This window comes from Apus apus, chromosome 4, assembly GCF_020740795.1.
Source record: "Apus apus isolate bApuApu2 chromosome 4, bApuApu2.pri.cur, whole genome shotgun sequence".
Lineage (NCBI taxonomy): Eukaryota > Metazoa > Chordata > Aves > Apodiformes > Apodidae > Apus > Apus apus.
The window spans coordinates 83055965-83083857 of record NC_067285.1 but is presented as its reverse complement, the minus strand read 5'-3'; the positions used below and the strand labels follow the sequence as shown (position 1 = coordinate 83083857).

At 38.8% G+C, this 27893-nt stretch overlaps 1 protein-coding gene across 1 annotated transcript in view; it reads left to right on the top strand.

Moving 5' to 3' along the window:
* The window catches only part of FAT1 (FAT atypical cadherin 1), a 110626-nt gene that overhangs the window by 6755 nt on the left and 75978 nt on the right, over window positions 1–27893 (top strand). The window contains exon 2 of the mRNA XM_051617770.1: window positions 937–4222. Coding sequence (XP_051473730.1) covers window positions 958–4222 — 3265 coding nt within the window. The 5' untranslated portion in view covers window positions 937–957. The remainder of the gene's footprint in view (window positions 1–936; window positions 4223–27893) is intronic.

Below are 27893 nucleotides of genomic sequence, written 5' to 3'. Positions count from 1 at the left end.
CTTCCTATTGCGATCTTGCCTGGATTTTGGCACTGGAAATGAAACACTGGTGTCTTCCACGGAGAAAGCCAGTGAGGTTGTGTCTCCATGTCTGTCTTGCTGTTTCAGGCTCTTTCCCTGTAATTTCTGGAGTGTGTTTGAGGACAATATCTTAGTAGTTCCTCCAGTTGTTTTGCTAGATTCCTGTTCTCATAGCTCTTGATGCTAGTTTGTTTCATGTTTGTTCTGAGAGGGGAATAAAGGAATGTGTCACATTCTTTATTGATTTTACAACTTCGTGATGCTGGTAAAAATGTTTTTTATTATATGCATTGCTATCCACTACTCGTATAAGGGTACTCAGAGCTGGAGAGAATATAATGCATACAGAATTATTCTCTGTTTATAATTTTTGTAGTTCTTGGAACAAGTGCTCATGGGATAGTTTGAAGATTTCATGGTGACTTCAAGCCAACTCAGCCAGTTTGCTTCCACATTATTGGACATGGGTCATTTTACAATCAAAGTTAAATGAGGGAGAAGAATTTTTTATTAGATGACAATGTAACATTAAGTAGAGGAGTGGAGAGAATGTTCACTACTCCAGGTTAGTTCAGATCTAGTTTGCTCACTTGTATCAGACAAGACAGTTGTACTTCTCCTGACATGTTGCTTCACTGAGTTGTTTATTTGAAGTTGACTTTGTGTGTTCCCCTTATGTCATGGTAGTAATTCCTAGACTTTTGGTCTTGCAGATTCTTGACTTTTTTTAGGAGTTTTAATTTATCTGCTTTTTTGCTACTGTATTTCTCGTGTTGAAATCTTCTGCAAAAACGGATATAACCTTTATGTGTAACTTCTGGTTTTCTTTCAAGTGTGAATTCTAAACTAAGCATCAAGGTTATTTGAACAGTATTTGAACAGTTCTAAGTCTTTAACATATCTCTCTCATTTCAGGGTTTCTTTGTAATTGCTGCCATGGGAAGATACTTGACTATGCTGTTGCTGCTGCTGCTGGTGCAGCATTTTGGAAACTGTGAAGGAAATCAAAGGCCACATCATGCTCCACCAGTACAATTTACACAACTACAGTATAATGCCACTGTGTATGAGAATTCTGCAGCCAAGACTTATGTTGGGCATCCGGTGAAAATGGGCATTTACATTACAAATCCGTTATGGGACCTAAGATACAAAATAATTTCTGGTGACAATGAGAACTTATTCAAAGCTGAAGAATATGTTCTTGGAAACTTTTGCTTTTTGAGAATACGGACCAAGGGAGGAAACACAGCTATCCTTAACAGAGAGGTAAAAGACCATTATATGCTGACTGTAAAAGCAGTTGAAAAAAATACAAATGCTGAAACACGCACTAAGGTCAGGATACAGGTACTGGATACAAATGACTTGCGGCCTTTGTTTTCTCCAACATCTTACAGTGTTTCTTTGCCTGAAAACACAGCAATAAGGACAAGCATCGCAAAAGTCAGTGCAACAGATGCAGATATAGGAACAAATGGAGAGTTCTACTACAGCTTTAAAGAAAGAACTGATGTGTTTGCTATACATCCAACTAGCGGTGTGGTAGTTCTAACTGGTAGACTTGACTACTCAGAGACTAAGCATTATGAGATGGAAATTCTTGCAGTGGACCGTGGGCTGAAGCTGTATGGCAGCAGTGGCATAAGCAGTATGGCCAAACTAACTGTTCATGTAGAGCAAGCAAACGAACACGCCCCTGTTATTACAGCTGTGACATTGACTCCATCAGAATCGGACAAAGATCCAGCTTATGCAATTGTAACTGTAGAGGACAATGATCAGGGTTCAAATGGGGAAATAGCATCATTAAATATTGTTGCAGGGGATCCACTTCAACAGTTCAAAACAGTGAGGTCTGTTCCAGGAGGTAAAGAATACAGAATAAAAGCCACTGGTCACATTGACTGGGAGAGCCACCCTTTTGGATACAACCTTACCCTTCAAGCTAAAGATAAAGGAGATCCTCCTCAATTTTCTTCTGTCAAAGTTGTTCCTGTGACATCACCACAATTTAAGTCTGGTCCTGTCAGATTTGAAAAAGATATATACAGAGCTGAAATAAGTGAATTTGCCCCTCCAAACACACCTGTGATAGTGGTGAAAGCTCTGCCTAGTTACCCACATTTAAAATACGTATTTAAAAATACACCAGGCAAAGTAAAATTCAGTTTAAACACACACACTGGTCTCATTACCACTTTAGAACCTATAAAAGCACAATATGCATCCCATTTTGAACTTGAAGTTATGACTAGTGACAGAAGAGCTTCTGCAAAAGTATCAATTAAAGTACTAGGCATGAACAGCAATCCTCCCGAATTTACTCAGACATCCTATAAAGCCTCCTTTGATGAGAATGTGCCAGTAGGTACCAGTGTCATGAGAGTAAGTGCAAAAGACCCTGATGAAGGGGAAAATGGTTATGTGACTTACAGCATTGCAAACCTAAATCCTTTACCATTTGTGATAAACCATTTCAGTGGGATTATTAGTACCTCAGAAGACTTGGATTATGAATTAATGCCAAGGGTTTACAATTTAAGGATTCGAGCTTCTGATTGGGGTATACCATATCGTCGAGAAGTTGAAGTTCCTGTTACTATTATGTTAAATAACCTGAATGACAATATACCTCTGTTTGAGAAAATAAATTGTGAGGGAACAATTCCCAGGGATCTTGGTGTTGGAGAACATATAACAACTGTATCTGCTATTGATGCTGATGAGCTCCAGTTGGTGAGATACCAAATTGAATCTGGGAATGAACTGGATTTATTTAGCTTAAATCCAAATTCTGGAGTACTTTCACTCAAACAGTCACTAGTAGATAGCCTTGGAGCTAAAATGTCTTTTCACAGTTTGAAAATTACAGCTACAGATGGAGAAAACTTTGCAAAACCATTGTATATCAACATAACTGTAGCCACCAGTCGCAAACAGGTCAACTTGCAATGTGAAGAAACTGGTGTTGCCAAAATGCTTGCAGAGAGGCTCCTACAAGCAAATAAATTGCATAGTCGTGGAGAAGTTGAGGATGTTTTCTTTGACACTCACTCTGTGAATCTACATTCACCTCAATTTAAAAGTACTCTCCCCAGTAGCATTGAGGTCAGAGAAGACCAATCTGTGGGCTCCAGCATAATGTTTATGAATGCTACTGATCTTGATACTGGCTTCAATGGAAAGCTAGTATATGTTATTTCTGGAGGTAATGAAGATAGTAGTTTCATTGTTGATATGGAAAGAGGAGTGCTGAAAATTTTATCTCCTCTTGACAGAGAAGTAAAAGATAAATATACACTAAATGTTACCGTCTATGATCTTGGAATACCACAGAAGTCTGCCTGGCACCTTTTAGATATAAAAATTTTAGATGCTAATGACAACCCACCGGAGTTTCTGCAAGACAGCTATTTTGTTGAAGTGAGTGAAAACAAAGAGCCAAACAGTGAAATAATTCAAATTGAAGCTACTGATAAAGATTTGGGGGCTAATGGAGAAGTGAAATACTCTCTTCTTACAGATACAGACAAGTTTACTATTAATGCTGTGACAGGAGTTGTGAAAGTTGTAGGCATTCTGGATCGTGAGGAACAGCCTGTCTATTTCTTGAAAATAGAGGCTAGGGACCAACCTACTGAAGAACCTCAATTATTTTCAACAGTTATTTTGAAGGTTTCTGTAGAAGATATTAATGACAATCCTCCTAAATTTATTCCTTCAAATTATCATGTGAAAATACGAGAAGATCTTCCTGAGGGAACTATTATTACGTGGCTAGAAGCTTATGATCCTGATTTAGGCCTGTCAAGTCAAGTGCGGTACAGTCTTTTGGACAGTGGAGATGGCACCTTTGATGTTGACAAACTAAGTGGAGCAATACGTATTGTACAAAGACTGGATTATGAAAAGAAACAACTTTATAACTTGACTGTACGGGCCAAGGACAAAGGAAAACCTGTTTCATTGTCCTCCACCTGTTATGTTGAGGTTGAGATAGTTGATGTGAATGAAAACTTGCACCCTCCACGGTTCTCTGTATTTGCAGATAAAGGCTTTGTAAAAGAAGATGCCCCTGTTGGCTCCTCAGTAATGACAGTATCTGCTTATGATGAAGACACAGGACGAGATGGGGAGATTAGATACTCCATCAGAGATGGATCTGGCATAGGAGTTTTTCGAATAGATGAAGAAAAAGGTAGGTGAATTTCTGTTATTTCCTAAATTAAATCATATGCCAGCAAAGAGGTAAAAAAAGTGAAATTGTCACAAAAGACATAGATGTTCTTGTCAGGACAAAAGTATGTTACCAATTGCATGTATAGTTCTGTCTACCGCTTTAGTGAAATTATAAGTATACATTTGAAACATAATTTTTCTCTGTTGTCCTCATTTCTATCTGGCCTACTTAAAGCCATTCTTAGATCTTAAAATCTATACCACCTGGCAAAAACAAGAATACTATTGATACAAAATAGAGGCTAAGGTAGCAAGTGGCTTTCTGCAGGAATTTTCTTGCTTTTTAATCTTAAGTGACATCTCTATTGTGTTTTGTTTTTTTCATTTTTTTGGGTTTTTTTTTTGGTATGTGTGGGGTTTTGTTTTGGTTTTTCTGTGTTGTTTTTTTGAGTGTTGAGGATTGGACTGTGATCTCAGAGGTCCTTTCCAACCATGATGATTCTGATGCTGTGATTTACTGGAGATGCGTGTGGGTGTGATATTGTCATATGTGCTGGTTTTGATAGTTACCTGTCAGAGTTGTTATAGTTGCCTATCTATAAGTTAATAAGTAGTGCCTTGTTCATGGAAAGGCTTCTGTCAAAGAAAGCTGAGATGCAGCCTTTAAAAAAACTTGTATAAATTGAAGCAACTGAATTGTTGACTTATTTCATTAATGCATAAATTGACAGAAATATTTCAGTATTACTATTCCAGTATTCAGAAGAAACATAATTGTGATTTCAATAAAATTCTAGTGCTGACTTCTGACATTTTGATTTGACATATGTGTAGCCATCCATTCATTTATGTCTCTGATAAAAATAGAGCAGTGATACTGTGTTACTGCCTAAGCACCTTAAAATAAATGGAGGAGAAATCTTATGCAAAATTCAGCTACAGGTTACCTATAGGTGAATTATGACATATGTGGTTGATGTCTTACAGAGGAAAAAAAAAACACCATGTAACTGAGGATGAAATAGCAATCGTACCTGGTTCATCCAGTAGCCATTCTGTGTGTTCTGTATACTTCCTACAGTCACAACTGTGGGTAATATGGACTCACAGAGACACTTAACTCTTCAAGGTTTAGGTGAACAAACTGTTACTGGCAATGTTTTCTTCTAAGTCAGTTATTAAATTATGTAGTTTGTGGTTAAAGAACCGACTAGAGCTTGAAATGTAGCATTGCTTCTATTAGCTTTGCTTATAACAAAGTATGTAGCTAAGATGATATAACAGATTTTCTGAAAATGGAGAATTGAGTACTTTCCAAGGCTTAGTTTCACTTTTAGGTTTTTGCTAATTGTGCAGGCTATTCATTTGTGTATCATTATACATTTCTTTTGACATGAGTACATTCAAGTTTACTGTGCATTACAGTATCTTAGGAGAGTGTCTAGTTGTCTTACAGAATGAGTCTGAGTTGGCCTGTTTATTATCCAAGTGATAGATAACAGTAGTGAGAATGGAAGAGTGAAGAAATACTTTTATTTTTACTCCAATATGTTACTGTATATCTATATATGTGTATGTGGACATCTGTGTGCATTGACGACAACTTATTAATGCAAATGGTGGACAAGCCGACTAGAAGAGGAGCGCTGCTGGATCTTGTGCTCACCAACAAGGAGGGCCTTGTTGAAGCAGTGGTGGTCAATGGCAGCCTTGGCTGCAGTGACCACGAGATGGTGGAGTTCAAGATCCTGTGTGGGAGGAACAGAATACCCAGCAGGACTAGAACCCTGGACTTCCACAGAGCAAACTTCGGCCTCCTCAATCAATTGTTAAGGGAAGTCCCATGGGACAGAGTGCTAGAAGGTAAAGGGGCTCAAGATAGCTGGTCAACATTCAAGGACCACTTCTTGCAAGCACAGGCTCAGTGTGTCCCAATGGGTAGAAAATCTAGTAAGGGAGCTAGGAGACCAGCGTGGTTAAAAAAGGAACTGCTGGGCAAACTCAAGTGGAAAAGGAAAATCTATAGATCATGGAAGGAGGGGCTGGTCACTTGGGAGGAATATAGGAATGTTGTCAGAGGATGTAGGGAGGCAACTAGGAAAACTAAGGCCTCCTTGGAACTTAACCTTGCAAGTTGGGTTAAGGACAATAGAAAGGGCTTTTTCAAATACATAGCTGACAAAACTAATACCAGAGGCAATACAGGCCCACTGTTGAATGAGGCGGGTGCCCTGGTGACAGAGGATATAAAGAAGGCAGAGGTGTTGTTCAATATCTTCATCAACAACCTGGATGAGGGTACAGAATGTACCCTGAGCAAGTTTGCTGATAACACTAAACTAGAGAGGAGTGGCTGACACACCAGAAGGCTGTGCTGCCATTCAGCGAGACCTTGACAGGCTGGAAAGTTGGGCAGGGAGAAACTTAATGAAATTCAACAAGGACAAGTGTAGAGTTTTGCATCTGGGGAAGAACAACACCATGTACCAGTACAGGCTGGGGGCTGACCTGCTGGAGAGCAGTGTAGGAGAAAGGGACCTGGGTGTCCTGGTGGACAGGAGGATGACCATGAGCCAGCAACGTGCCCTTGTAGCCAAGAAGGCCAATGGCATCCTGGGGTGCATTAGAAAGGGTGTGGTTAGTAGGTCAAGGAAGATTCTCCTCCCCTTCTATTCTGCCCTGGTGAGGCCGCATCTGGAGTATTGTGTCCAGTTCTGGGCCCCTCAGTTCAAGAAGGACAGGGAACTGCTTGAAAGGGTCCAGTGCAGAGCCACAAAGATGATTAAGGGAGTGGAACATTTCCCTTATGAGGAAAGGCTGAGGGAGCTGGGTCTCTTTAGTTTGGAGAAAAGGAGACTGAGGGGTGACCTCATCAATGTTTACAAATATGTAAAGGGTGAGTGTCAAGAAGATGGAGTTAAGCTTTTTTCAGTGATGACCAGTGATAGGACAAGGAGTAATGGATACAAATTGGAGCATAGGAGGTTTAAGGTGAATATCAGAAAAAAATTTTTTACTGTGAGAGTGACAGAGCACTGGAACAGGCTGCCCAGAGAGGTTGTGGAGTCTCCTTCTCTGGAGACATTCAAAACCTGCCTGGACGCCTTCCTGTGTGATGTACTCTAGGTGACCCTGCTCTGGCGGGGGGGTTGGACTAGATGATCTTTCGAGGTCCCTTCCAACCCCTATGATTCTATGATTCTATGTGTATTTTTGTGACACTACAGTGGTGGCAGAATTAGCTGTCTGCATGTGTTGCCTCTGCAGTCTTTTGGCACAGGACTAGCTTGCTTTACTGAAGAGCTGGTGTGAGTTTAAGTTTCTTTTTATCTGCCAAGTTTACAGAGTTGGCAGAACTTGGGGCAAAGCCAGCATCTATTTAATAATTTTATCCAGGACGGTGGCTCTGTGTTTTCAAGGTGGGGGAGAGGCATTTTCTGTATATGGTATTTAGTGTTTACAGTTTTTCAGGGATTGAAGTAGAGGGATTTGGTGGGAATGGGGTGGTTGTGAAGACAGGTTGCTAGTTTTTAATCTTAGTGAAAAAATTCTACTGAAGACACTGGCATGGGGAAGAATGTATTTGTGTTCATAGATGTTTTATTTCCATCAAAAAGGAATCGGGGAAAGAACATGACATACCTACAAGCTTGACAATGTAGCTTAAATTTTGTTTTGACACTTATTTTTTTCTAAGAAGCCATTGGAATTGTTACAGAAGGCACTCTTTATACTGTAGTGGCTGAATATTTGTCATGTTTTGCAAAATTAACTGGCCTTGATACAGCAAGCAGACTGATAATTAGTCAAGAAAGAATGTGAAAGAATTTGTGGAAGAGGAGATCTGACAAGCAACTTGGTAACTTTTTCAGCTTGCTAAAAGTGTCTTCTCACTTTATCCTTGAGGTACATGAATCTTCCCGCTGTCTTTGAAAACATAATTCTACGCTTTCAGTTCAAAGACGGATAAACTGGATTTAATAGAGTTATTTGGAGCCAACACTTAACTGTTTGTTGGCTAAGAGGAATACTTGTGCCTGGCTTCTTAGGAATCAAGGTCAGCCATCACATTTGTGGAAAAACTACATGACTGATGATGATAGGAGCATCAAATAACTAGTCTCATGCTAGGAATTTTTGCTGGCTTTCAGGTTATATTTTCTAAGTTCATTAATTTTTTAATTTTACATTTCAAAAGGTAGGAAATTTCTTAGTGTTTGATATTTGTACCTGTAATTCTGGATTTTTCACAAGAGAATTTAAGATACTGTTGCCACTAAGTCCTGAGTACTTTTTTTCTGAGACTTTTCTTTGTTTTAGGTCAGCTGGTTTTCATAGGTTCAGTTTTCTGCAGTCCTGTCCAAGCTGTTAGAAGTAAATCTCTTAAGGAGGCAGCCTAATGCATCCATTCTGCCAGACTTGGGAGTTGTGTTGATTTCTTTGTTGCCTAATTGCTTTGATGACACAGAAAAAAGTACATCGGGGTGAATTTGAAATATTCCTTAACCTGGAAAGGCAATAGTGGTCAAGAAAGGAGGAGAGCAGGAATATAGAAATTTACAAAATTGCAATAAATTCTATACCACCTTCCTCATGTCACTGTTTTTTTGCATTGCAAGAAATAGGGCACACACAATTAACAGGTAACTAACCTAAAATAAGTATTTCTCCTGTGAAGTGTAATAAAGTAATAAAGCTAATTTCTCCAGGAAGTTAGAGAGATTGAAAGTATAAATAAGGAAAATAAATGATACTTAGGAGATTTTGAGGCTTGTCCTCGTGCTATCTCCAGTCATAAACTGTTCACTGGAAGCCAAATGGGTAAGGGAAGGAGATGAGAGGTAATAGTACAATATATAATGATTCAGAAGTATAACAGTGTATTGTGACTGTTACTGTACAGAGGTAAAATTAAAACTACATAATACACGGAGAATGTGTATTACAACAGTGTTTTTTTGTTTTGTTTTTTTAATCCAATTAAGCAATTTCACAGTGTGGGGGGCTTCAAATAACCCCCGTTATCCCACTTCTGACACCACTTGTCACAAGCTGGTACCGGGGGTCTACTGGCTGTCAGGATATTTTTGCAACTCCCCCTCCCGATGTGGAGGGGTTTGTGAATAAGACCGAGGGTCACACGTGGCGCTGCCTCTCACGGAGGAACGGCCACCGCAGGACCGTGTTTCAGGGTGGTAGTTAGAAAGCACCCCCCACCTCACCACACTCAGAAATTGCCTCTAAAGCCAAGGTTTACTCCACAAACTAATTGGTTTATTAAGGGTTAACACAAACCGAGGGATGATGTTTAGGGACAATGCAAATGTAAATGGCTACCAGGGATATAAATATGTAGGTAGTGAGAAAGTGTCCTTTAGGGAGGTAATGCAAAAGGTCTGGTGCTTTTAAGGGAGAGGATTAAGGACGAAAGGAAGGAGGGAAGGAAACCCGACATCAGTCCTCCTTAAGAGGTCGTGCTGTGTGTGCGAGTATGAGGAAAGGTGTGTGTGGGGGGGTGTGTTTGAGGTGATGTTACCCTCTGGCGGCTTGTCCCGTGTTGGTCGACGGCCGGAAGGCAGGACGGCAGGTCCATGGTGTCGGAGGGGCGGCCTCTCGGCAGCGGGTGCAGCAGCCGCTGGTTTCCCCTCAACCGGCAGCAACATGGAGAGGGGGCTCCGGCCCCGACCCCAGGGCTCGGGACCCTGGCACGCTCGGCGCTGAGGCTCAGGCTGGACCCAGGGCAGGCATGCAGGCAGGGTCCCAGCACCAGTGTCTGCAGCAGGGGTGGTGTCCCATGCAGAAAGCATCTGAACGAGCCTCAGGGAGGAGGGAAGGGCCTACCTGCTGCACTCGCCGCCTTTGATACCCCCATGACCCGCCTGTCCAGTCAGTGTCACTGTCCAGAGCCAATGAGCGTCCATGAGCCCCAAGTTAGGGTGATGACTACCAGGGGCACAGGATGACTTGTCACCCATCCTTTCTGTCCCGGACCACGTCTGTTGTTTTGGGTTCAGTTGTCCTTGAGGAGCAAGTCCGTTTTAGTTCGTTAGCTGGGGATAATCAGGAGAGGCCTTCGCTGGCTCAAAGGCATTTTGTTTAGACTTATGTGGGGAAGAAAAGAACAATTTCCCACAAACAGTATGAGGGAAAAATGTTAAAACAGCCTTTTTGTGCAGTGAATGGATACAAAAAATCAACTGGTTTATTCTTTAGGTATGTGTGTTCAGGAGAAGTTGGAATTCAAGATAGGTAGCTTTTTATGTGTGAGCTAGACTGAAATCTGCAAATTGAGATGATCAGCTAGCTGTATAAATTGCCTACTAAAGCAGTTGTAAAATATTTTCCCAAATAATTTGATAAGGAATTGAGCAGATTGGGATGTATTAATAATAGAATGCATTGTGTTGATACAGATTCCAATGTTCTGCAAAAAAGCCCCACATGCACCATCTAAATCCCATTAGTGCTGAGCAATAAAAGGGAGATAAATCATGTCAATACCGTGTTGCTATTGCCATTTAGAAGACCTCTAAGGAATGACAAAAGCAATTGCCAAAGGCGAACCTAAAGCAGAAACTATGTGGGACCAAGGCTATTGCCTCTTCCTTCCTTGTCCCAGTTATCCCAGTAGACAAACAGGGAAAAGGATAATGGCTTCTTGTTTATGTTTTCTTGCCAAATATAAGGGTAGAGCATTTATATTAAGTATTTATATTCCTCAAAGGTGGTATGAAAGACAAACTCTAGTATGTAAAAACGGTATTGGAAATATGCCCTGTACTTCAGTTGTAGAGGTGAACCGTGTCATCCAGTTTTTTGCACTGGGTTGGATATGACACTGTCATGGGAACACGAGCACACGGTGAGCGAGTTTCCACACTGATTTGCAGCTATAAAAACGAGAACTGTTAGTACTTTTGCTCCATATCTTGATTTCCCCAAAGAATTTTTGCCAAGTAGGCTGTTCCTTTCCTTGAGATACCAGAGCTTCTAGCTTATTACTGAGTTGTTTTCTGATCTTGTTTCGAGGTTGTCTTCTTCTGGTTTTCATTTTTCCTTTTAGTGCTCGAATTGTAGACAGCCGAGGGAGTGAGCCAGCAGGCTTTGGGACTGTAGATGTCCTGGGTCATTTAGCCCAAGAAAGTCTCATTACGATTCTTATAGAGGATGGGAGTGCATCTAGAATCTGATGTTCAGAAACAAAGTTTCAGGAGTCATTAATTCCCTGGAGTCTGGTTGCAGTAGAGTAGTTGGATTTACAACCCTGTGTACGCACCCAGGGGTCAGGGTGTTATGTGTAGACTCTACACAGTAAGACTTCCAATGATGACAGTTTGTCTGAACTATTTTAATAAACCATGATGAATTTTGCAAACACATTGCTACCAGAAACCTTCCAGGTAGTTCAACTTGCAAAGCTACCAGCTGACATTTTCTAAACTTCTGCAGTTGATGGTTTTTCCCAGCACATAATGTACTTCTAGAATGGTGTTAAGGGAGATGTTGCAGTCTGGATAACCTTATTACTGTGTTTAATCCAGTAGTATAGTTATTCCTTACTAGAAATCTTACTCTTCTTTCACTAACCTGAATTTAAGTTATTAGGCCATGAATGTTACAGAATAACAGTAATTCTGTTGTAAGAATACCAACAAAGTTTTAGGTGATTAAACTAATTTGCTGACTTAAAAAGATATGAGTGTGCTTTATTAGAACAGAGATCTGACTAGCCTGATACATTGTCTCCAGTAGTGTAAGGAAGAATAAGAGCAGGGCAGACACATGATTCTTTCTTCTGATGCTTTCCCAGTCTCTGGTTATTTTCTATTTGGGATTTTTTTTGAGTGAGATGTGGTTTGTAACCTTTAGCAGATTTATCCTTCTTGTGTAGTCTTTGCTTGGAACCATTTATTTTTCAAGTGTAACCTTGCTCCCACTATATGGAAAGATTATTTGTTTTGGTAAAGAATGTGGAAGGAACAAGTTAGGAAAAAAAAAGTTGACAGGGACATGTGGAAGAAAATTAATTTAAGTACACTATCGTGGTGTGCATAAAATACCATCAATAAAGCTTAATGGCTATTTTTAATATTACCAGAAACATTTCCAGCTGGGAAGACTAGTTCATTAGGAAGAATTAATAGGATTTTAATTACCTAAAGCAAAGTACTGAATTATATTCCTAAAAGGTACACAGCATTTCTAACACATAATATGCATGCTAACACATCTTCATAGTATTCTAATAATTGCATTACTCAAAATGCAGGATATTATTACATTTACACATAAGAAGTAGCTTCAGGTTCTGTTTATTTAGTGATCTTTGGCTTTTGAGCTTTTCAAATCGTTGCTGTTGTTTTCAATCACAGTTGTTGTGTTTTGATATAAAGACAGGCAGTTGCAAAGACATTGCAGATAAAACTAACACTAGAGGCAATATAGACCCACTGCTGAACGAGGTGGGTGCCCTGGTGACAGAGGATAAAAAGAAGGCAGAGGTACTGAATGTCTTCTTTGCCTCTGTCTTAACTGCTGTAGACTCCCTAGGAGCCCCAGATCCCTAAAGCCCCAGAAGAAGTCAGGATGAAGGAGGAGTTTGCTTTGGTAGAAGAGGATTGGGTTAGGGACCAGTTAAGCAATCTGGACATCCATAAATCGATGGGTCCAGATGGAATACACCCATGGGTGCTGAGGGAACTGGCGGGGGTCATTGCTAGTCCACTCTCCATCATCTTTGATAAGTTGTGGGCAACAGGAGAGTTGCCTAAGGACTGGAGGATAGCAAATGTCACTCCAGTCTACAAGAAGGAGGACTCAGTTAACTATAGACCAGTCAGCATCACCTCCATCCCTGGAAAGGTGATGGAACATCTTGTTCTTGGCACTGTCTCTAGACATATCAAGGTTGAAGGGGTCATTAAGAGCAGTCAACATGGTTTTAGCAAGGGGAAGTCATGTTTGATCAACCTTACAGCCTTCTATGAGGAAGTAACTAGATGGATAGATGATGGTAGGGCAGTAGATGTGGTTTATCTTGATTTCGGTAAAGCATTTGACACTGTCTCCCACAGCATCCTTGTAGATAAGCTAAGGAAGTGTGGTCTTGATAATCAGGTAGTGAGATAGATTGTGAACTGGTTGAAAGGAAAAAGTCAGAGAGTTGTGGTCAATGGGACAGAATCTACTTGGAGGTTGGTGACTAGTGGAGTCCCTCAGGGGTCGGCATTGGGACCGGTGTTGTTCAATATCTTCATCAACAACCTGGATGAGGGTACAGAATGCAAGTTTGCTGATAACACTAAACTGGGAGGAGTGGCTGACACACCAGAAGGCTGTGCTGCCATTCAGCGAGACCTTGACAGGCTGGAAAGTTGGGCAGGGAGAAACTTAATGAAATTCAACAAGGACAAGTGTAGAGTTTTGCATCTGGGGAAGAACAGCACCATGTACCAGTACAGGCTGGGGGCTGACCTGCTGGAGAGCAGTGTAGGAGAAAGGGACCTGGGTGTCCTGGTGGACAGGAGGATGACCATGAGTCAGCAACGTGCCCTTGTAGCCAAGAAGGCCAATGGCATCCTGGGGTGTATTAGAAAGGGTGTGGTTAGTAGGTCAAGGAAGATTCTCCTCCCCTTCTATTCTGCCCTGGTGAGGCCGCATCTGGAGTATTGTGTCCAGTTCTGGGCCCCTCAGTTCAAGAAGGACAGGGAACTGCTTGAAAGGGTCCAGTGCAGAGCCACAAAGATGATTAAGGGAGTGGAACATCTCCCTTATGAGGAAAGGCTGAGGGAGCTGGGTCTCTTTAGTTTGGAGAAGAGGAGACTGAGGGGTGACCTCATCAATGTTTACAAATACATTAAGGGCAAGTGTCAGGAGGATGGATCCAGGCTTTTTTCAGTGATGTCCAGTGATAGGACAAGGGGCAATGGGTGCAAACTGGAACCTAGGAGGTTCCACGTAAACATCAGAAAAAACTTATTTACTGTGAGAGTGACAGAGCCCTGGAACAGGCTGCCCAGAGAGGTTGTGGAGTCTCCCTCACTGGAGACATTCAAAACCCGCCTGGACACGTTCCTGTGTGATGTGCTCTAGGTGACCCTGCTCTGGCAGGGGGATTGGACTAGATGATCTTTTGAGGTCCCTTCCAACCCCTAAGATTCAATAATTCTGTGAAAGACTAAATACTATGATCATCAGTGGAGCAGAACACTTAACTACCTATTGGATAGCTATTAATCCAACAGTGTTGTCTGCAGCAGAAGTCAGCTGGCCTGCATGTATCCTAACAACTCTTGTACTTTCAGGCAGTGCTTACTAGGATTACATCCAGATTGTCTGTTTGAAATGCTATCTGCTGCATTTCAACTCCTAACTATGCTCCAGTGCTTCTTGAAAGGTTGGTAGCTGGCACAGGCCAAAATCAGTTTAGCAATATAGAGAATCAAATTCCAATGCCTGGGACAGTTTCCTCTCTGTTTGTTGTACTGAAACAGCCATAAACCACTTGAAGGTAGGGGAGACACTTTTAATCAAAACTGAGACTAGTATGATTAGATTTTCAGTTAATTCTAGTTAAACTGCCTTACAAATATGGGGCTTTCTTCTCACTCTTTCAGTAAATGCTTCATGTTGAAGTTGCACCTCCCATGTACTGTAGTTTGTTATCCCTTTTGTGTAAGTTATGAATATAAGCACCAGGATATACAAGACCTTAGTTTCCTTTAGCTTAATTTAAAACAAAAAACCAAAACCTAAAAAAAAAAACACCACAAAAAACACCAACCCCCCAAAAAACCAACCAACCAATAAACCAAAAAGTTCCTAATATTTTCCATTTTTCTACTACAGATATTCTAAACCTGCTGCTGTCAAAGTCATATGGTGACTGTGTGCTGTTTGTTCCAAGTCCTTCCAGATTTGAGAAATAGGTTACAGGTTACTGAAAACTGTTAAAAGAAAAAATACTGAGCAGATCTTTTTGTAGGAAAGCTGCTAAGCATTAAGTTAAAAATTGTAATCGATTAGGTTATCTGTATAGTCAGAAAATGATATTCCTGGTGGGTTTGATATGATAGGCTGTGAGGAAGAGTTGCTCTAAGATTCTAAGAGTCCTTGGTTGTTTACGGAAGTTGTGAAATGACATTCCCTTCTTAGCTTCTGTCCACAGATACAGTCTCATTAGAACAAAGGTTTTGACATTAAAATTCTCTGTGTATTTTGACCAGTTAAAAAATAGAAGTAAATGGAAGAAGGCCCTCTCCTTTGAGGATCTTCTCATGGTGTTTTCTTGCAAAACACAGTAGTTCTTCCCAATATTGAAGAGAGAGCTCAGTTAAGGGGACTCTTTTGGTAGAATACTAAGTGGTTGCAGCTTCTTGCACAGGAAATTTTTACACTAGCTAGTTTGGATACAGACATGAGTGAAGCTCCGATCACAGACCAATGTCCCAGGTATCTAATTAGCTTTTCAGGCAAGTTTTTTTCACCCTACACTGAATTCTGTACTGCCACGTTACATGATACTGAAGTTAATGATTTGCCTGTATAGCAATAGCAGCTAGCTTCAGTGGCTGAGGTGTAAATGTGCTAGAATAAGAATTTCTAAGGTTATCCTGCTATGGTGTGTAAAAAAATACAAACAACCAAAGAAAACCTCAACCAAAACCAAACAAAACCCTGGTAGAACTACTTACTACGTTCTGTAAATTCCAAGATAGAGTTAAGTTTTTAAGCATGTGGATGTTAATTTTGAAGGCTAATCTTTTAAATGAGGCACTGCATTGGCACATCAGCAGTTAGTTAAAACTGGATTCTAATATGTACGCTGGAAATTTGAATGAAATTCTGGTCAGCAGAGAGGAGTTTTTTCTTAATCAGAGGATTTATGCAGATTATTCTTGGATTCTGGAATTGGCCAGACAGCCGTCACACTGGCATCTGAAACATTCCAGATTTTGACCTGCAATTCAAGCTCAAAGCGTTAAACTCATTATTTCTTTGGAAAATAATAAAAGGGCAAACATTTTCCCTTTGTTTGAAGAGTGTATAATTAAAACTCTTAAAGGAACTAAAGTGACACATTCTGAGTTTGAGAGGCATTTTTTTGTGTGTCTATAAGGATAAAAGTGTATTTTGGCATTGGTTGGGTTTTTTTCTTTTTGAGAAATGTCAGGAATATATCTGTTCAAGAAATATTAGTTGAGCTCTGCTAAATAATAAAAAAATGCAGTTCTTATTCTGGAAACAGGAAGGAGTTTAGGTCAGAGATGCAGAAATTTCTTGATTTCTTAATTCTTGAGAGAATCTATTTCTCTGAGATGACTTCAATAAAAATAATACAGTATTTTTATTTTTTAAAAAAGGAGGGGGGAAAGTGAAGATTAATTTTGTAGTTAACTGCTCTGGAAAGTACTTTAATGCTGATATATATTCATTGTTTTTTTCTAGCATATTTATTTCTGGCATATTTATTTTGTGCTGTGCTTCGGCTTTCCCTTTCTTTGGTATTCAATTGAGAAAGACTACCAGCATGAGAACAAATTGATGTGACTGGGATATAAGATGTACCCATTTCAATTCTCTGACTGGCAGTCTTGTGAATCCTTTGCAAAAGAGTTCTTATCAAACTTCTCCAATGCCTGCCAGAGTAAATGGTTTGTTGTGACAATAAATTAATGAAGCTGACTACAGTACCATGCCCACCCAAACACAATAACCTGTTTTTTGAAGCCTATATCTCATGTTTGCATAACTTCTCTTCCTTACCAGAATTTTCAGTTGCATTCAAGCATGCTGTACATGGAGCAGAGCTGAAATACTAGCTTGGTCTTGCAGGGTGGGAAAGACAGTTGTGTCTATGTGGAACACGTAAATCGAGGAGGCATATTTATGTTTGTTGATTACAGATATTTTAAAATCTTACTGTGTAGACTATTTTTAAAATGGGATATTGTCTTAAGTTTTGATTTCTAGCTAATGATATGCAGCGGGTTTGAGTGTGTTCAGTATGATGTTGAAAATAAGAGTGAAGTTGACACAGAGGAAGATGTGTGTGATTTAATTCTGTTTTTATGGCATTTTTCTTCAGTGGCATGAAGCCAGACTTGGGCCATTGTGTAAGAAAAACATGAGTTATGTTAAAATAAGATTAACTGTGCCTAAATTGAGTAATAATTTGAGTTTAAAAAGCATTTGCCTAAAATTTCATGCAACTAAATTATATTTTCCATCAATTTGTTATGGTTTTAAAAATGAGGCATTTGGCACACAGATTCTGTTTCATGAGACAGTACAAATAGCTGTAACAGCAGCTTACTAAGAATAACTGTTGCATCTGTAGATCCCCCTCTAGTACTAGTAGAAATTTTAAAACTTTTTTTGGAGAAATATGGACCCGGTGCAACACAATTTCTGTCTTTTTAAAGAAATAAAGGTAAGAGACAGAGACCTACTATCAACTAGATTGAGGACAAGTCCTAAATGTGCTGCTGTCTGAAAAAAAAGCCCAATCTAGGAATCTTTTTCTTACTAGATAACTAACTTTGGGGATCTCTTATTTTGACTTACTGCTCGTGCTGATAACCTGGCTGCCTAAATTTAGTCACATGCATATAGGAACTCAAACTCAGGAGAGTTTACCTGGTTAACTTGTCAGGGACCATCTGGTCTTGACTACATTTGGCAGCTTTCCACTACTGCACTCGGTATGATTACGTTCAGGCTAAGTTCTGAGGCTGGTGGTGCTGCTGGGTGTGTGCATGTTTCTTCCCAGGTGCATCAGATCTCTTAAGAGCCAAGCCTGACATTCAGAGCTAATGTTGTGTTTCAGTTTGGCAGAGGTTAAAGAGGCCTGGGTTTGGACCAAGGTCCTGAGGCCTGGAGTTAGCTAATTACCTTTTCTTTCTAAAGCTAGAAGGAAGCTATATAATTTACATTTGTGATGGGAACAACTCACAAAGTGCTATTAGGTTGTTAATGTAGCCTTTAGAGTGTGTCTTTGGAAAAAGCTGAATTAGTTTTCATCTTGTGTTTTGCTGTTGTGAGGGGATCTTCCAGCATAGTTTGAGAGTTTTCTTAGGTATCCTGCTGAGTAAAACATCACCTTAGCTGCCAAATAGAGATCCCATACAAAAGCTGGAGCTCCTCTTCTCCACTGATGCTGAAAGTAAGAGATTGTTTTGTTTTGAAAGGTGTTGATTAGGTTACAACTTGGTAAGATGAAAACAGCTGCCTGGAGGCTGTCTCTCTGTAGGAGATGAAGGGAGGTGGAGGCTGAGCCACATGCGGTCCCAAAGGTTGCCTTATAAACAGCAATCAATTCGAGCAGCAGAGTACGTATTAAGGGCCTGTTAACTTGCTTAGGCCTCTCTTTGACTTGAAAAACACTTTTGAGCAGAGGAATAATAAAGGGGAAGGGTTGCCAAAGCTATGGAAGGTGTATCTTGCCATATCACTGTTGGTACATCTGTTGAGTTGGGGATTTATTTCCTACTAAGCATCTGCTTAGCTTTTGAAGTACATATTAAGGTCAAAGGAGGGGAGCTTGAAATGGTTGTGTAATGTTTATTCTTTTCTTTGAAGATTTTCAACTTTAATCATACAGCATTTGGACATATTTAACGAAGGACAAACCTACATGAGTATTTGGCAAAGTTCCACAACTTATAACATGCAGTAGTTGCAGCTTTAGAACTTGGGTTTAAAAATATTTTGGGCCTTGCCGAAATTACAGTTTGCAGATCCATTTAGTAATCTGTGTATAATTCTTATTGTATCTGTGACTTGATTACACTGATGGATTACTGGTTATCTGAATGTGACCAAAAATTAATTTTCAATTCATCAATCTCCATGTGGCTCAACAAAAGAAAACTCCAGCATTCCAGTGCTATTTTTGATAAAACAGAAGTGTCCAAAGAGTCTGGCAACAAGACTGCAACAGATAATTTCCTTATTCAGAAATGAGGTTTCTCTTTGTGTTCTATTGGTGCTTCTAGTAACTGCTTCTATTTCATTTTAAATTCTTGTGAACAAGGATAAATCATGGTTCTTATAAACAGCTGTGTAATTTTGATAGGCATTGGGGTTAAAGAACGATCTGCTGAGCTATTGAATATAAATTGCCTTGACCTAACAGTGGTGGAGATGACTTTTGGCTCAGAGTTCTGCAACTGTGCAGCCTTCTCAGTGTGACACCACTGATACCAGAACTGAGTAACTGCCTATATAACAAGGAAGGCTGCAAACAGAAATATCTGTAGTTCCATTATTTTATTGCCCAGTCTACTATTTAAAATAATCCTCACTGACATGGATTGCTTCCAAAACCTGTGTGTTGAAGTTGATAATTTTGGGTGCGTTTTGTCGATGCATAAATCTGGAAACTTTACACTAAAATGAGATACACTAAATGGAATACACTACAAAATGGAAAACCCTCAGTTTTGTTTTTTAAGTTTCTGATCATTGAAGTTTTGTACAGGACTTAGGATTAAAATATATTAAAAATTCCAAATGTACATGAGCATTACAGAACTGTTCCAGTCATGTGGGTAAAGTAATGAAGTTTTGGGTAACATAATGTGCTAAAATGAATAAAGACTTCCCATATGTGTTGCCTGTAGTTCAGGTTGTATTTATGCACAGAGGGAGTTAGGTAGTTTGATTTAAAAGACTTGCAGTACTAAGAAGCTTATGATAGAATGTATTAATAGAATTCTGTATGTGATCTTAATTGCTAGTACCTTGTCCCCTCCATTTCTCCAAAGCTGTGAGGGTGACATGCATAGCTTGTTTGTGGAGAATGCATCTTCATTCTACAAATTTATTTTTTTATAACCACCCCCTACCCCAGCCTTTGCCTGTAGATTTACCATGACAGGGTATATCCTGTCTCTATGAAAATTAGAGATTGCTGTCTAATGATAAGGGTTTAATCTGCAACGAATCAGACATGTGGAAACTTCTGTCTGTGGAATTTACTGTTTGATCTGAGAGGAATGCCCTTGCTGTGCCCTTCCTGTAGTGAAAGCAAGGTAGAGTGAATCAAAGTGATTCTAGATAAGATTGGAATGTGTGCACTGGTTATGCCTCTATTATATTTGGTGTTGCAATTCTGGTCCTATGTATTATTTTACTATGCAAGAGATAAATAGCATTGTTCATCTTTTAAAAATATACCCATTTCTTTCTGTTTTAGGTAAAAGTGCTGGGTTTTTATTTATTAAATTCCTGGTTTAATTGCTTGGGTTTGAACATGGGAAGTCCTTCTCACCAAAACAAATGTTGTCAGCAAAATACTGAATGTGCAATAATAATTTTAACAGGTTTTCCATTACTGTAAATTATTTTACAATTTAAAAAAAAAAAGTAATTGTGTACCATGGTGAGGAATGACTAACAGTTTCTCTCCATCTTTATTACACAAACAGTTAATTATTAACAAATGTCCAGCTGCCTGTGCAAGGAATGTTAATTACTTCAGGGAGGGAGGGAAAGATGACTACGCCTTTGCATAAGAAGGTATCACAGTTCACTTCAAAGGTAGTTTGAATATTACAGTACCAATTTCAGCAGATTAATCAGGTTGTCTTGAGTTTGTCCAGAGCATTTTAAAGTAAAAAGAGTGTAAGAAGAGATGACAGCCTGTTAAGAAGTGGATTACTTTCTACATGGATATAGAGAAAATAGGGCTAAAAAAAAAAGGTGGTAAAATTAAAATCTAAGCACTTTGTGATCCCCACTATTTCACATCATTCCAACTCAGCTTTCTGAACAGCAACTTGAGTGTTAAGTACAGAACCTCAGAGATAAAGAACTGTCCTTGCAAATATACATATATATATATATAATCTTAGAACGTGCTCTTTTTAATTAGCTTTTTGCTTGCATAAAAGATTCATACTGAATGGTGAAAATTACTAGTGGAATTTTGAAGTAGCTTGAATCTTTCCAGAAACAGATAAGGTAGTGGTGCGGGGTGTGAGAAAGCTCAAAAACTGTTAGTGAAAGTAGAGTTGTCAAGTTGTCATTGACTCAAGTGGTATGCCAGTTTTGATGTTCATTGTTTAGTAAGAAGTTAAGGGAGTGGCAAGTACAGTGAGAACAAGATTACTGCAGATTATGTGGATTAAATTTGGAGTGAATATTGATCCACTATGTGATGCAAGGAGGAAATGGGATAAGAAATATATACCATGTTATATCCGTAATTCAAGGGGCAATCAAAAAACCCTTTCAAAATTGAGTTATTCAGTCTGGTCAAACACAAGAATGGCCAGCATTTGAGAATATATTGAAGAGTAATGTACATATACAGAGATTTCAGAAGGTCACCTGGTACAACTCCATCTCTAGTCACTTAGGTTCTGTAAATTTAAGTTAAAAATCTTCAGTGTTTCAGAAGCAAAATGCATTTTGTGCCTAAATAGTCTACTAGTTACTTAAAATACTGTTTTTTTCCTTCATTTACACTGCCTGTACTAGTGTAGACAGGGTTGAACTAGTTTTGTCACGGTTCTGTGACAAAATTCTTGTTTGGTGGAGAGTTAGTCACATTACTCTCTTTGGTAGTGTTAGTAAAGGTGTAGTTATCATTAGTGAAAAATGTTTATGTGGGAAATAATAGGTTTCCAATGGAAATTCTAACTGAGAAACTTTGTAGTCTGTTTATCCAAATGCTTGCAGGTCCTACTACTAAGCAATAAATACAGAGTGGGTTAAATTTATAGATTTTTTTTTTTTATTGTTAACTTGTATTAATTACTGCTACCTTTACTATTTTTTTTCTTCACAAAAAGGGTTGATTGAAACCATACAGGCAGTTATCCATTGTTGATGTGAAAAAGACAGAACCCATCTCTCAGCAAGCCTCCAAGGCACTTACAAAAAAACATGCTTGACATCTAATAAGTTATTTCCAGTTTTCTAGTTGCAAGTCTCCTTTTTATATGTTAAGTATTGATTCTTCAATGTGCATATAAGAATTTGCTTACAGAGGATATCGTGTTTACTTGATTAGCGTAATCTTAACCAAAGAGAATGCAAGTATATTTTTAATCCCAAAGTTTTTTAACTTCATGGTTCTCTTGTTCTGAAGTTTTTACTCAGAAACAAACAAGTTCAGAAACATTTCTTCATGTAGCCTTTTGTTTATTTTGATTCATATGCAAAGGCAAATAATAAAAAAAAATAGTAAACCAAGTACTGATCAGTGTGGAATCCCATCTGGATACATGAGTAGAATAAAATCTGAATAAATAAATGGATACTTTGTAGGTTAGTAAATCTGACTTTGCTAGAACAAGGATGAAAATGTCTTTGATGGTCTTGGATCCCAGGTGCTTTATTTTCATGATTACATTGATTTACTTTGTTCTTCTAGCACTCACATGCCCACAGGTACATCAGCAGTTCTTTGTACACATAAATCTGCTTATTAACATAATTTCTGTTGACAGTAATTAAGTGCCCTTGTGTATATAGCTACCTGGTGCAGTAACATGAACAACATTAATATCCTGATTTAATGTATTCCTCAATATTCTACTTTCCTTATGATAGGTAGGTATGAGTATCTTTTCTTGCTCATAATTTACCTAGGAGCTGATGTTGATCAGCAGTTTCTGCAACTGAAAATAGTCTGAAGACCAAAAGCTTGAAGCAAAATTGCAGCAGTCCGAAACACGAATCAGTATAAATAACGTGCTCATGCTAAATGACAGTTTTTTGGATGTGGGTTAGTCATGAGCTAGTGTTGCTGTGGAACACAGCTGTAACTACTTCTTTCTAGAGGCTATGACTGTTCTGTTGAACTTGCTGGGATTTCAGAGTTTTGTGGAAGTAATACAAGGTAGGCTGCAATTGTTCAAACTGCAACCAAAAAGGGAATCTGAAAGAAATACTGTGTACGCAGGAGAAGGATACTTGGGATACATTGAACAATTTTCCTTTTTTAAGATGGTCATTAAACTTCGAGGTTTACAGACAAAAAGTGAGTATACTTCTTGCAGAGCTGTCTAGATATTTTAGTAGTTTGTAGAGGTCTAAACCACTAGATCCTTGTGGATCAACAAAGCAGTTTCTGTACAATTTAATGTCTTTCTCTTATGCATAATTGGCTTCCCATGCGTCTCATTATTTTCCTTGTAGCCTCTTCTTCTGCCTAAGGGGGACCTAGGTTAATCTGTCAACTCCAGTTAGTTTTGAAATTCCTGGGGCCATTTGCAGAGGAATTTCCCCTTCAGAGGCTCCCCATTTCCCAGTTAAATTAGTAGAGAGGTAGTATAACTGCTCACATTGTCAACAATTCCTTAGTACTAGGAAGACTGATAGTGAAGTTTAAGGGATTTTGCAGGGTGAAGGCAGAGCTCTAGAGAGCATTTAAGTGTTTATTTGTGTATATGTATCTATATTAAAAATTCTTATAAACTTTACCAAAGAACATAGAAATTCGTACTTTGCATTTCTTATGCACATGCAAGTACACATACATACTGAACATTAAATATATTTCCTTCTTTGCTTCTGATGTTCATAAGTAAACAAACAGCAGGCCTGTAGAACCATTCACTTGTTTCTGAGTTACCTGTGTTTTAGTAGAAATTCTCTGTTGGTCATGAAACTGTAGTAAGACAGCAGGATTTAAGGGAACTGAATAGCATAGCAATATTTTTCCAAGCTACTTTTGCTTAAACATAGTTCCTTATTCTCATTTTATTTTACTATGTGATTGTATTGGGACATAGACACACTTGTGTCTTTAACTGAAGACAAAAATATGTCCAGAAAAAGGTCGTGGATGACTGGAGCAATGATTTGTATCAGATCCTGCTCATGTAACACAGTAAGAGGAGCTGCTTTTGTGGGTACTGAGAGCCCACATCCTTGGCCTGGAACTTGCTGGCCGTTTGTGCCATTTTCACTGATATTTTATAAACCTGCTGTAATGCTGATGTAGTAGTGCAGTCATGTTTTTTCAGCCTCTTTTCTCTCAAGTAATGAATGACTGCGTATGTTAACAGTAAAGCTTGCTTTACTTTCTCTCTCTTTAAAGAAAGACAGATCATATGTGGTTGTATTGCAATAATTTTTCCTATTGGCATGGGAGTTAACATTTCATTTCCCTAATGTGTACTCATCAGGGGGTTTTTATGTCTCTTCATGTCGAGCTTTAGCAACATGGTACTGTTTCTCTGTATAGCAATTATATTGCCTGTCCAAAAGCCTGACACATAAGCAGCCTAGCTGACGGAAATAAGCTGGAGCTATTAAAATAACCATAAATGAAGCTGACAATAGGAGCTGTCTGCCATTGTCCCAAAAGATTTTATGAACTGGAAGTAATCAGCTGAGTGCTAAGGCAACCCCATCAGAGATCTTCTAATTGTGAAAATTCCCCTTCACCACCCCCTGACTTCCTGAAAGTAAGTTCACCATTTTTGTGGACCTTAGCAGGTTTATTACTTTTAGCCCAGACCTAGTACTGAATCATAATTTCTGGGCATAATCTTTTCTGTAGACAGTTTTAAGATCCTGTTTTCAGTACTTTTTGTTTGTTTATAAATGGTCTAAACACTGTGTTTTCCATTAATTTGATTTGTTTTTGTACAAATGTGCAGAAGGCAATGTGGCAGGAACTGAAAGTCAGACTGTTAGTAGGTCTTACTACTTCCAATTATGTCTTTTGTCCTGTGTTTTGTTCTACTTTACGCATTTAACTAAGATGTGGAAAACATGTTTTCTCAATGTTTTAAAATGTAGTCTGTGTTTGGTGCAGAGCTTTAATTCAGCATGTCATTGCTTCTAGGTCTTCATACTATCTCTAGAGGTTTATTGAAGTGATAACTACTCGTAAATGTCGAATGTTCTGTGTTTCTTTGAATCCCTCTATCTACCTTGTTTATAAGCTGTACGTAGCATAGGTCAGTAGTGACCCTTTCTATCCTTCTGCTTGAACACAATTAAAATTGCTGCCATCTGTTCATAGCACAGAAATGATACATAAACTGTTCTGTGTTTTAAGTTTTATGTTTTATTTCAAGGTCTTGATTTGACCACATGCTGGGGCTCTCCAGATACTAAGTTTTTGCCCCCAAATGTGTTTTACTATGAATGCATTGCTAATTTCTGTGCATTTACAAAAGTGAGGCTTCCAGGTTTGACTCCACACTGGTGGTGTCTGATTGTTTCGCCAGCTTCTCTCTGTTGTTTTAGTGTCACATGCAGAAATTGTATAATTTCAAACACGGTAAGTTGTTTAATGAAATTCAGGTTTTTTTGAAAACTTGAACTCCTATCAGATTTACCGAAGGTATTAGTACAAAGCTGGATTTGGCTCTGTGTTTCATTACATTTAGACAGTTCAGTGAAGTTAAATTTGAAGTATAAAACAGATAATAATTTTATTATGATTGAGGTTTTAGTTTGTTCAGTTTGTGGGGTTTTTTTTCAGTTAAAATCTCCAATCTTGTTTGGATTATGATGGTTTTTTTACTGTTAAGGGTTTTGTGTGCTCTGGAGGCCACATATGCCACATATGGTGGAAGGGGATATTCTTCCACCTTCCAGAACTTTCAATAACTCATCTCTGGAAAGAGAGCAAACAGTGGTGGACTTAATGCGTTTGAAGGTCTTGGAGCTGCACAGTAAAATGACATTTACCAGTTAAAGAACTTGTGCGAATTCACTACAGTTCCATCAGCTTGCTCCTACTGCTAGTGATAAGTTACTGGAAATTTGTTCTAAGTCTTGATTTGTTAGAAAATGAGCACTTTGTCCTTCAAGCAGCAGCAAGAGTTGCTTTCCATTTAACAATCCTGTCTAAACATGATTTCTCAGCTAGTTGTACAGAAGGCACATCTTGAAATGTATACAGCTTTCTATTTCAAAGAGCTATGAATAAAATGCTGTTCCATTTTCTGGGAATCTGCTGTTATAAATGCTGACAAAGGACTTGTAATTCCAGTGTGTTACTTTCAGCTTGTTTTCATGATTTTTTCTAGCTTCTCCTAAGAGAAATTTTTCTGAAGCAGAAATTGTAAAGTTTTAAGTTTTTTCATTGCCTTTCTTCAGAACCTAGGAAGAAGAAGTGTTCTATATACAAAAAAAAAAAGAGGATTAAGACCATCGTGTAGAAACTTACTGATTATCTAAAGTAATAAATGTGTAAAATCTAAATATGTAACTAGGAACATTTATGTTGATGACAGATGTTAGATTATATTATCTAAGGACTTTTGAGGTTCATATGAGAATCCTAACCCTATAGCCTAAATCAGAACTTGTTGGAGGATTTTTCAAGGGTGGTTGTGTTTTTGAGGTGTGGTTTTGTTTGGGGTTTTAAAGCATTAACAAGGATGCATCTAAAAGCTAAAACTGGCACATTATTTAAAAGTAAATCGGAATTTGTTACTTTAAGATTCAGTTTTACTCAGGCAGAACAGAAGAATATTGAGCCGTAAAAAATAAACAATGAAACTGTTTCAAACTAGATTGAATTACTAGTTATGCACGTTCATATTCCTCAGACATATTTACAAACAAGTAATCTGAATTCTTCATGATTTATGCAAAATGCAATATTGATGGTTTATTGCTAGGTTACAGTCTTTCTAATTATGCCTGATTAATGCTTCTGGAGAAGAGGGAGGAGAGCAGTGAACGTGTCTTGTTCATGTGTGATTCAAAGGTGAGCAGTAGTTGCTAAAACTTTCTGCGCTCCTTTAAGTCTGCAACCAAGGATTATTTATACTCTGAAACAGTACAGTTTAGTCTGTGTGAATCTTTGCAATAAGTCTGATATGTGAATAGTGTGCATTGTCAGTGATAAGCTTTACATTGCTATGGAGTTGAAGAGCAAATCCTATTTCTCTGGGTGGCTGTTTCTCTTTTGTTTCGTTGAAGCATAAACACTTCATGCTTCCTGTTCAGAGTGTGTATGTGATACAAGTAAGGAAGGTTTTCCAGCTCAGTTTATTTATCAAAAATATCACTTCTCTTAAAAGAGAGATTGTATATATTTCTTTAAAGTTCATGCTGCCTGCCACAGGCTTTAGTATTTCAAGAGTATGAGTGCAGTGCCTCTCTTGGCATTCTGCCCTGTTTATAGAGTGGATGAGCTGACATTTCACTTCTGCAAAAAGCATCTCATTCCATTCCTTCTTTAGAAGGAGGTTCTTTTCAGGGAGTTCACAGGATGGAGATTCTAATCTTTTCAACTGACATGTTAAGTGCTGAATAGTTCCTTGTCTCTGTGGCATGACATACTTGAAATCTTCAGTGCTTAAGGATAGATAGTTGGTTTCTGTAGAGTTAAGACCATTGTGATATTGTACTGTCTTTCTTTTGGTTTTATCAAGTGGTTATGACTTGAGTGGTCAAATAATATTACATATAGAATCAGAGGAATGGGGAGGGACCTCTGAAGATCATCAAGTCCAACCCCCCTGCTGCAGCAGGAACACCTAGGGCAGATCACACAGGAATGCGTCCAGGTGGGTCTTGAATGTCTCCAGAGAAGGGGACTCCACAACCTCTCTGGGCAGCCTGTTCCAGTGCTCTGTCACCCTAGCAGTAAAGAAGTTTTTCCTCAAAAAAATTATTGTTGACATTAATGTTGGATGCTATGTGAGTAGAATTGTAGGATTAATGCTCAGTTGTCCCGTACACACTGGTGTTTGGTAGAGACCTGA